General features: G+C 43.1%; 1 protein-coding gene across 1 annotated transcript in view; it reads left to right on the plus strand.

The window, feature by feature from the left end:
- The window catches only part of ENOPH1 (enolase-phosphatase 1), a 29,505-nt gene extending 23,166 nt beyond the window's left edge, over positions 1-6,339 (plus strand). Inside the window, exon 6 of the mRNA XM_018559000.1 lies at positions 6,197-6,339. Coding sequence (XP_018414502.1) covers positions 6,197-6,339 — 143 coding nt within the window. The remainder of the gene's footprint in view (positions 1-6,196) is intronic.
- The last annotated feature ends 5,332 nt before the right edge of the window (positions 6,340-11,671 follow it).

Consider the following 11,671-nt stretch of genomic DNA (forward strand, 5'->3'; position numbering starts at 1 on the left):
CTGCTCACCTCTGCACCCCTCTTCCTAATCTGCTCACTTCTGTGTCCCCTGCATCCCTCTCCCGACGCGACACTGCTCACCTCTGCACCCCTCTTCCTATTCTGCTCACCACTGCACCCCTCTTTTTTTTGCTCACCTCTGCACCCCCTGCATCTCTCCTTCTACTCGGTTCACCTATGTACCCCCTGCATCCCTCTTCCTACACTGCTCACCACTGAAACCCCTCTTCTTATTCTGCTCAACCCTGCACCCTCTGCATCCACTCTCCTCACCTCTGCATCTCTCTTCCTATTCTGCTCACATTTTGCACTACTTGTGGCAGGGGGTGCAGAGGTGAGCAGTGTAGGAAGAGGGATGCAGAGGGTGAAGAAGTTAACAGTGTTAGAAGAGGACAGCAGGCTGCCACCCTTTTCCAACACTATTAAATTCTGCACTCTTTTCAATACTTCATCTTACACTGTGCTCCCCCTTTCTTCTAAGCTGCTCATCCCTTGCAGCTTACCTCAGGGCAGGACTCCAGCTCCTGCTGAAGACACTGGGGAATGCAGGGACGAAACCTAATCAATGGATGGGGCCTAAATATGGGGGTGGGCGGAGCCTAAGCAAGAGCAACCTGGACCTTGATTGGAATGAGTTTCTCTCATTAACATACAATGCAGAAATCCTTTGTTGGGACAGGCAGTGTTCAAATCTACTTTACAAGCTATAATGAGCAAACCCCTCACAGCCCCTACAAACATTACAAAGAAGGAGACATTTTAGCAAGTAAAAAGCACATTAAACTGCAAGAAGCATTTTTTACTTTTTATTTTTAAGCTTATACTATGTGAATGTGAACATTTAACAAATGGTAGAGTAGGTGTTATCCCAATTCGGCTGCAAAAGTGGAAATACACTTTAACTTAATTTTCTTAAACCTATCCCAGTGCAGCCTCAACGTCTGCATGGTTAGTTCCCACCCCTTCATGCTACTAAGCTCTGAACATATCAAATGCCAGAGCCTCTACGGCCCATTGAAGTTCTTGCATTTGACAGTATGGCTTAACGCAAGGGTGGGTGTAGTTTCATCATTTATCAAGGTGTCATGTACAGCCTGGCCTCAGGAGGACTCCACAAGTATCAGTTGGAAGATCAGCATAGGTACATGAAGGAATCACAAGGTCCCAGGAGTTCAGTACCGTTGTTTCCTTAGAAACATTTTGACCATGTCAGGTTCCTTTTAATGCTTGCCTATTAGGTCCTCCGGGTGCCATTCAGCAGAGGTTTCATGCCCTGCGGTCATGTCAGTGGTCAAGTAAAGTAGTAAAAAAAAAACACTTTTTATTAGCAGCTAAGGCAGTGAGTGAAAGAAAGAGATAATGTAGGCCAGAGTTGTTATTACATAGTATTAAGAAGGTGAATGGCCACTAAATAGTTGATCTGGTTCTGTGTGAATTAGTTGCTTAAAGAAGTTAGAAAAGTGCCCACTGGGTGTCAGCATTCAGTCATAAGAGATTTTGTTACTTTATCCTTTTAGTTCATGGGGTGAAATGAAAGCTATTCTTTTCTTGGTAATGAAGAAACATAAAGTGTAAACTGTACCATTTGTCAATATGTGTGACATTTACAAATGTTTAATGTATACTGATTTAGAGACGTTCTGTGATCATTAACTTGAACTTGAAGTTCTGTGATCATTAACTTAGCTATTGCAGACAGAAATCTACGGTTTTATTCTTCGTCTGGGAATTCTGTACTGAGAGAAGTGTTAAGGGTACCTTTACTGACTTCTTTCATAAAATGCTAGTTGCTTGGTTGTCTATAATTTTTGGTTCACTGACCCAGAACAAGAATGTAAATGAGGAGTTATGGCTTTATTGGGTGCATACTATTAAGACTAAGGCTTCATTTACATGTACATTTTAGGTGTGTTTTAGTATTCCAAATACATTCCAAATGCATCAGGAACTTGTGAATTCCTGCAGCAGGAATCCCAAATATGAAGTTTAGAAGCGGCAGCTGTCACCCGTTCAAGTCAATGATCAGACGGGCTGCATTTGAAAGCTGCAGAATGGAATAGTTAGGAATAGATCACTATCCCTGGATGCACGATCAATGTGTCCAGGGAAAGTGATCTATTCCTAACCGCATGAATTCACATCAGATACGATTGCAGCAGAGTGACAGCGTAATGGTGCTTTCAAATGTGGTCACTCTCACAAGTTTCTGCTGTAGGAATACCAAATCTCACCTAAAGTGTAGGTGTGAATGAAGCTTTAGAGTGGTGAGTGGTTCACAGGTCTTCAAAAAAAAAAAAAAAAGATTGTAGTACAGAATTTTTTTTTATAGCACCAACAGTTTGTGCAGTGCTTTACAAAATAAATACAAAACACAGTTACAAAACAGGGGCAATACATAGGTCAGATACCCTTAAATATATATATTTTTTGTATTTTGCCCAGACATACACTTTAATACTGACCTTATGAGGGTGTATATGAATGCAATCAGTTCTTTTGTATTTATTTCTTTGTAATTAATTTAAATCACTTTGCAGATATCTATTTTCATTTTGATATGAAGTAATCTATTTTTATTGATCAATGTACAAAAAAATCCACTGTGCATGAATAGGTTGATTCTGTGACAATACATGAAAACTTCTAAGGGGTAAATACTCTTCATAGGCACTATAAATGCCAATTGTAGCCTTTCACATTTCTTTCTAGGATCCAGACCTAAAAGCTAGACCCTCTGCAGAGAGACCACTGGTTCCACACAAAAATTGTGCCACAGTGTAGGAAATTCCATCTTTGCCTTTGTCAGTTAAACAAGTATCCCCATTACTGCTTTTGAGCTTTGTGATACACATGGCCCAGGCACAGTGTGAAGGAAGAGGGGCCAAGTAACCTGCAATGTCCGCTGTTACCAGGGCTCCCTTCCTCCTGTCTGCCTCCCCCCCCCACGTGGCGGAATGCTAGGGCCCAGTCGCAGCTGCAACTGTGTCACCCTGGTAGTTCTGCCATTGTATAGAGAACTACAAATCCCAGCAATACATTATACAGCAATGCACAATACCACCAGCTATAGAGAACTACAAATCCCAGCAATACATTATACAGCAATGCAGAATAATACCATCAACTATATAGGACTACAAATCCCAATGCAATCAAATGCATATTATTACCGTCAGCTATAGAGGTCTACACAATTCAGCAATACATTATATAGCAATGTAGAATGGCACCAGCAATAGAGGACTACAAATCTCAGCAATACATTATACAGCAATGTAGAATATCATCATCTATAGAGGACTGGTGCTGGGTCCAGTATCCCGGTCCTCGGTGCAAGAGAACTCTGGGCCAATCCCTGGGCACACTGGTAGTACACGGGCCACACCTGCTATTTTCCATGACACCCCTGGATCCGCCACTGAGCTGACCATCAATCCTAGCTGTGGGGGTATCGCCTGACTTCTCAGCTCTGTGTACAGACCTCACCTGACTTCTCATCTCAGTTATGGGATACAGAGCTCACCTGATCTCCAATCCCAGCTATGGGGTACAGAGCTCTCCTGACCTCCCATGCCAGCTATGAGGTACAGAGCTCTCCTGACCTCCCATGCCAGCTATGGGGTACAGAGTTTAGCTGACCTCCAATCCTAGCTATGGGGTACAGAGCTCACCTGACCTCCCTGCCATCTATGGTGTACAGAACTCACCTGACCTCGCGTCCCAGATATGGGGTGCAGACCTCACCTGACCTGCCATCCTAGCTATGGGGTACAGAACGCGCCTGACCTGCCATCCTAGCTATGGGAACAGACCTCACCTGACTTCTCAACTCCAAAAGTTAGTTGGAGTTGCACATGATTCTATTTTACTGTTTGGGAATAAATATCACAGTCCAATCCAACACACTGGTTGATGCAGTTCATTGCAATGATTGCTGGAATTCACAATGCATATAAGTTGAAATCCCGTTCTTTTATTTATATAATCAATATAGTTGTGCTTTTTAAAAAAAACACACACATTAAAACGTTGTCACACCTAAGCCGATTTGTTGTTTCCAATATTTTTGAGAGGAACATATGCTTATTTTAATTGGGAGTTGATTATAAAAGCTGGTAATCCTTGGAGAATGACTTGGTAGATTACATAACTCCTTTCTCAGTGTAAATGTAATCTGGCAAGGGATATGTTTGTGTAAATGTTCCACACCTATTTTTGTGCCTTTGCTGTGTATGTAATAAAGCTTCACAGATGAGAACTTTCTTTGGGAACCTAAAGTGACTTTCTGACACCATAAGCTCCAGAAGAACTAAGGGCCAGGTATTTTTTTTTAAATTGATGAATAGAGGAACATTAAAAGCCACATGTAAATCCAGTTTGGATTGCAGTAAATGCATGCATAGAATAACACAATAGTATAAAGTTACCTGACTTGTCTTGCCTGATTTCTCAGGAGATTATTTTGAAGCAATAAGAACAGATCCAAGGGATTGTTTTAATAAAATCTGGCACATTGGTACTCATTTGGGTTTGAAGTTTTAGTTTTTTGCATTAGACTTGGACATACTACTTCTATATGTAGTAACTAAATGTTTATGTTCAGTTCTCATTATTTTCCCTTTTCGCCTCCTGCCATTCGACAGATGATGCATTTCCATATACCCTCTGCATGTGGAGCTAATTAGGTTGTGATTTTTACTTTTCAATAAAATACTAATAGTAATAAAGTGTATGTAAACCTAAGAGCTAAAATGTAATATAAGGATATATTATAATTAGGGAAGCCTAACTACAATTTACCAGGGCCCATGCTGAAAAAGAAGACTACTGGGACTCTGAACTCTGGAGTGATGAGACCATCAATGTTTTTGGAACTGATGGCTTCAAAACTGTATGGCGTTGCAAAGGTTGAGGTGTACAAATAAAAATGCATGGTGGTGAAAGTTATTCAGTGGCCAAGTATGTCTCCTGATCTGAACCCAATTGAACACCTATGGGGAATTCTGAAGAGACAAGCATCCAGGCTCTAAAAGAGGTCGTTCTCAAAGAATGGGAAAAGATTGATGTTGCAATATGTCTCCAACTTGTTCATTCCATGCCTAGAAGACTTGGTGCAGTCCCTACAAATCATGGAGGTCACACAAAATAATAGATGAAGTAGTTTCTGTTGTGGGGTGTATTAATTTTTGCTTCACCCAGTGGCGTAACTAGTGACCTCAGGGCCCCGATGCAAGAATCCATGAAGGCCCCCCCCAATAGGAAACAAATTAGATTTTTTTTTTTATAACAAAATTTAGACATTTAGACAAGGGGAAAAAAAGCACTCTCCTCTTTCATGTCCCCAGCTCCCCATTATCTCCCCCTTCATGTCCCCAGCTTTCCGCTCCCGGACCCCATGTCACCTTCCTTCATACTTCCAGCTCCTTGTCTCCCCCTTCGTATCCGCAGCAGCTCTATTCGGCACTGGGCAGCAGTTCTGTGTGATGAGGGGGCGGGGATTACACCGCTCCCCCTCATTGGCTGCTGCCCGGCTGGATGATGCTTCACGCTGCGCCCGGGAACAAGGTGAGGGGAGCAGCGTGAAGTATGTATGGCCCAGGACAGGAGGAAGAGGTCCCGGGACTGGTAATCAGCTGTCACCAGGGGCCCCTTCCTCCTGTCCTGGGCCCCCTCCATGTGGCGGAACTCCAGGGCCCGGTCGCGGCCGCGACCTCTGCGACCCTGGTAGTTCCGCCACTGGCTTCACCTAATTTGAGTAAAACTGAAGATTCTGTAATCTGAATTATATTATTAACCTTACTTTCATGTAATGAGCTAAAACAAATGTTCTATAGAACTCGGTTTTGTCAAAATTTTGGAAATTGTTTTTGTGTTCACTGAGATACTGATTATAATCTTATTGTTTAAAGGAGTGTACTCATTTATGCTGAACACTGTATTTCTTTTGTCATGAATGGTTTTTACTTAGTAAGGGTTGAGTGCAGTACAGTAACCCATAACAGCCAGTTTCATTTAACTGTTAAAATAAAACCGTAAAAGATGCTCTGCTGTATTTTATATGTTGCAATTTGCATTTATTAAATAAAGTGCATTGTATTGAATTATATTAGCTTCTAGTATAAAATAATGTATGATACATATGTAAGGTTTTGATATGAATTTAGCTTGTCATCTCTGCATACTCTTTGTTTCCACAGAGGCGAAAGCTGCAGAGGAAGCGGGAGTGAATGTGGCTGTAGTAATGAGACCTGGTAATGCAGCTCTAACAGATGAGGAGAAAGCCAGCAATCCACTTATAACCTCATTCATGCAGATAACATGCATGCATAAAATCAATTAAAAATCATAAAACATAAAAAGTCTCACTTTTTCTTTGTTTGAAAAATATAATTCTAACCCAAAATCTATTAAAGAAAATCTCCAAAATAAACAGACATTACTAATTTAACCTAAGTTTAATTATAAGCCTACACTCAATTGTGTGCACCTCAAAATGCTATGACCACTGAAACTTGGGGCGCATGCTCTCTGCGCCATGCCAGAAGATTGCAGAATCCCCTTTGTTACTGTCTTGCCCTACCCAACACCAATGTGTCAAACATTGATAGCACAACTCTGGGAATGATGCTCACCCCAGGGCTGATGTGCTCTTGACTTGCACCCTGGCATGGGTGGAGAAGGATTGTGCCTCCGGTTTAAGAGGAAGGATTGTTGTGCCTGGAAGCAGTTAAGGAAGAACAACCAGCTATATTGCTGTGCCTGCTCTCTGCCATACACTCATATGTTAAAAATATCCAGGGGTAATTTAAGAATGTATTAAATTAGAATGGTCTCACAACAAAGCCGGCCACTAGACCTAGTAATATATATGGAGGGAGGGCACTGCCATGCTTGCATTTGCAAAAGTCTAATCTTTAGGATTGGGCTGGTAATGTACCTCATTAGACATATTAATGTGCATTCACGTATTTTGGCAACTCACTGAAGTGCACCACAATACACGGTATGTGTGTTGTGGTAGCCTGCCATGTGATGTGCATTGGCAGCTACTGTACAGTATGTTAGGGTGCCATTCACAGTGAATGGAAACGCATCACACAAAACATTGCAGTAATGCACATTACCACAACACCTACATATGAAATGGCTCTAATTGCCTTATAGCTTCCTCTTTGCACTGATCTGCACCTATAAACCAGGGGTAGATAATCTTGCACACTCCAGCTGTTGTGGAACTACAAGACCCATGAAGCATTGTAAGACTGACAGCCGCGGGCATACCTCCCAGGGGCAAGATGCGTGATATGATTTTTTGTTTCACCACAGCTGAAGTGTCAAGGTTGCCTATCCCTGCTCTAAGCTGTGACACAAACTAGCGTCCTCCCATCACTCAAAGCTCAGTATACCGCTCGCGGTATACTGAGACGCCGCAGCCGGAACGGATCCCGACAATTATGTCTGGATCCACCCAGCTGCGTGAGTGAGGCAGAGCCAGCTGTACCCCTCCCCTGTCCGTTCTGCCAGTCAGCGCTGGAGGATCGGACAGGGGAGGGGGGAATCCAGCCCCTCCCCTGTCACGGCTCTCTGCTGGCACAGGATCGAGAAGTAAGCGAGCGCCGGTATGTGTTCGCTTACTTCCCGATCTATTGAGCCGACGTGTGACAGTTTCATTGTCACAGGTTGGCTAGAACTATGAAGCTGAGTGAAAATCACTCACCTCATAGTTCTCCTTTAATTGATGTACTGTAGAGGGTTGGGGGAGAGGAGGGCAGATTAGGTATTAAAGCGTATGTGATCACTCTGCATGTTGACAGCGTATAGGGTTTGATGGTGCAAAAGCACCTTAGATGCGTATACAGAATTTCAAATTGTACCATAAGGGCTAAGGATCCCTATCATAACTAAAGCTGATCCCACATTTTATGAGAAATTGCAAAAGATTGGATGCATATTCTATAGGTATAGCTGAACACAATACAAAGAAAATCATCTTGCCAAGACTTCAAATATTGTATTAAAAAACACAGAAGTGAATGGACGAGAAAATAATTTAAGCAAAACTGTAAGTATATAAAAGACTAAAATAAATGCATCTCTGTAATCGTTATATTAACTTTTGTTAGATGCAAGCAGTATAAGTACCTGAATTTGACTTAGTATCAGCCTCTTGCAGTCTCTGTACAGCAGGGCTGGAGTTTAAGAGGAAGAAGTAGATGGAGCCAATCAGTTCATGTGCAGACAAGAAGCATGCTGATAGGAAGAGAAAGCACAGTGACAGAGAGATGAGCTCCTCACTGTGCCACTTCTCCTTTTACTATCCAGTAGTAGGCAGGGTGGCCTGAGATCAGTGGGTTGAATGATGCTGGCCTTCAGACTATTGACATCTAGTGCCAGAAAAGAAAACTGTGGGGGAAATCCCCAGATGAAAAGTAAATATTGCAGCAAAAGCTGGTTTTGTTATTTTATCTTTTAATGGAATATTCATTTTTATTTTATATATTTGGATGGAGTTCTACTTAAAAAAAACATATTAAGATAAAGAAGACTGCAGATTAAACCATTAACACGGTTGGAATTAGGAGGTAAGAGAAGACAGCTATGAGCAATGCAGAACTGTGAAGTATCAAGAGAAAAAAAGTAATAAAAAGGATTATGATATAAAAAAATAAGAAGAATTATCATATAAATAAGAAACCGTAAAGCCCATATAAGACACCATATAGAGATAATAAGAGCTTTGTTATGGAGAAACAGTATGTAAATGTAGGATCCTATTACAAAAGATGGGAAATGGACAGATAATTTCTCCCCCCACTTATACACCAAAGCAGTCAAGGAAAAGTAGGGGAAAAAAAGGCACAAAGAGATGAGAAAGAAGTGTGCAGAATGTAAATATTCGGAAATTCCAGCCTCCATATCCATTTGTAATCCTAGTCAGGAAAAAAAAGAACAGTTGTAATTACTGGGGAAAGAGGTTTAGACTGCTACCAGGGCTTGGATGTATACATTTCTTCATATCAGTGTAGTGTATGAGAACATTAACCCTTTAATCCCCCCCCAGCAGCACATTCACAGTTCCCCTGCTGCTTCGATCAGAAGCTCGGAGAAAACCCTTCAATGCTCCCAGCAGCACATTCACAGTTCCCCTGCTGCTTTGATCTGCCACTAGGAGAAAACAAAAATCACCTGTACTTTCAGAGATGTCAACCTAGGTCAGTGATGGCGAACCTTTTTGAGTGCCCAAACTGGATCACTTAACCAACTTATGTATCTCAAAGTGCCAACCCTTCAATTAGACCTGAATACTCTCAGGGGGGCTCTGCAGTTCTGAGGTGATCTGTACGGGCTCTCAGGGGGCTGTGCGGCTCTCAAGTGGGCTCTGTGGGGTTTCTGGTGGTCTGTACAGGCTCTCAGGGGAGCTGTGCAGCTCTCAGACGGTCTAATATGGCTTTTGGGTGGGCTCTGTGGTCCCTCTGGTGGTATGTATGGGCTCTCTGGGGGGCTGTGCGGCTCTCTAGGGGGCTATAAGGGTTTTCAGGTGGGCTCTAAGGTGGTCTGTTTGGGCTCTCTGGGGGGCTGTGCAGGCTCTCAGGGGGGCAGTGTGGCTCTCGGGTGGTCTATAAGGGCTTTCAGGTGGTTTATATGGGCTCTCTGTGTGGCTATTCTGCATTGCTGTATAATTATCATACAGCAATGCAGAATACCACCAGCTATGCGGGACTACAAGTCCCAGCAATACATTATAATGAAAGTCAGCACTACACAGCAGAGGCATAACTAGAAACCTAGTCTTCCCCGCAGCAATAATAATTTATTATTGCTGCGGAGAAGGGGGGCAATTATTATCGCTGCCTGGGGGAGAATTGTTTTTAGGCAGGAGTTAATTTAAAAAAAAAACCCCATGCAGCAATAATAATCACCCCCTTACCCGCAGCAATAATAAATTATCCTTGGGGTAGATTAATACTGCAGCCGGGACAGAAATTACTATTAGTTATTACCGTATTTGACGGCGTATAAGACGACCCCCCACTTTTTGTGTAAAAAATATAGGTTTTGGGCTATACTCGTCATATAAGACGAGTATAGCCCAAAATAATGTTTAAATGCACCCACTAACATCCATGGCGGTATTCCCGAGTGTGGCTCGGGGTTAATTTTCAGTACCATAAGCAGTAACCCCGAGCCACAATCGGGAATACAGTCTCTTACCTTGTCCACGATCCCCGCTGTGTCCTCCGTCTTCCGCTGAGTCAATCACGGCAGGCTTTCTATTCATTAATACAGGCTTTGAATACTTAATTGTCGGCTGCCGCAGCTCTCCGTGTTCCTCCGCGGCAGCCGAAAATGGTAAAATAGTCCCCTCTCTTCTGCTGTCAGTTCAGCGGGGGAGAGAGGGAACTACTGCATAACAATATTAATTGGACTGGGACCGCTATCGCTGCGTCCCTTTGGTAATGCGGAACTGGGCTCGCGTGCCAGCAGAGGGGGCCCCACGTGCCCACTCTGGCACGCGTGCCATAGGTTCGCCACCGCTGACCTAGGTGATATGAAAGTGACATGTACTGTGGTAAAAACTAGGTGTAACTTAAAAAAGGGTACAGTGTTACTTTAAAGTGGACCTTTACCTTCTTTCACTAAAAAATCACATCAACATTTAGCTCTCCATGCTGATATGAAATTATCTTACATTCATTTGTTAAATAAACATATTTAGGCATTAGTGATGCAGCCCATGCCTAAGAGATGCATCCTGGGAAGGTTACATCAGCAGTGCATTGCTTGGAAATCTCATTTGTAACCTGCAAAATCTGAGATCTCGGAGAAAGGCATTTTTCCCATGAGATGATGTGCATGGTCACATGTCCTAGTCACATGTGTCAGAGTTCCAGGAAGTAAAAGGAGATGGATTGAAGGAGAATTATGGGGAGAGTAAAATATGCGCATCCCCATAATTAGAGCCGCCGTGTGACACTGCAGCTGTCACACATCAGGCCTATAGATTAAAGGAGAACTATGAGGTGAGTGTTTTTCACTCACCTCATAGTTCTCCTTTACTCACAGGTATGAACTGGAGTCAGGTATGTGGACCCTTTCTACTACACTGGCAGGGACACTTAGAGAAAACGGTCCAAGCAGTGTAGGCTGACGACTCCAGAGGTGGAGTACGAGCAGGGGAACTGAATGAGGCAGTGGAATACAGCTAAAGCTGGAAGTTCAAATACAAGGCAGGGTGCTGCAATGCTGAGTAGGTGGCATGGGGTCCCCCAGGATGTGGAATCTAAGGGCCAGCCGGTATTCACCAGAGCTCCTGATGGTGGAGATGGGCTTGGCTGCGTGCTGACCCCAGGTCACAATCCCTAGGTCCACCCAACTCACCTAACAGGTACAGGGTACAAATCAAAGGTTAGAGAAAGGCTGAAGACTAAGAGTTCCAGGGACAAAGCAAAGCACAGGGGAGACTAGACAGGGATATGCAAGGACAAAGCACAGGGCAGACTGTAGACAGGGATATCAAAGGCAAAGCGAAACACAGGGCAGACTGTAGACAAGGATATCCAAGGACAAGCCAAAGGTTCGGTACACGGGAAAACTTCCAGGAATTCAGGGTCAATCGCAAATGGGGGACTCAGTAATTAGCTTGGAAAGTGTTGCTCGGGCCACATGCCTTG

Source organism: Nanorana parkeri, unplaced genomic scaffold (genome assembly GCF_000935625.1).
Source record: "Nanorana parkeri isolate BGI_ZX_2015 unplaced genomic scaffold, ASM93562v1 scaffold374, whole genome shotgun sequence".
Lineage (NCBI taxonomy): Eukaryota > Metazoa > Chordata > Amphibia > Anura > Dicroglossidae > Nanorana > Nanorana parkeri.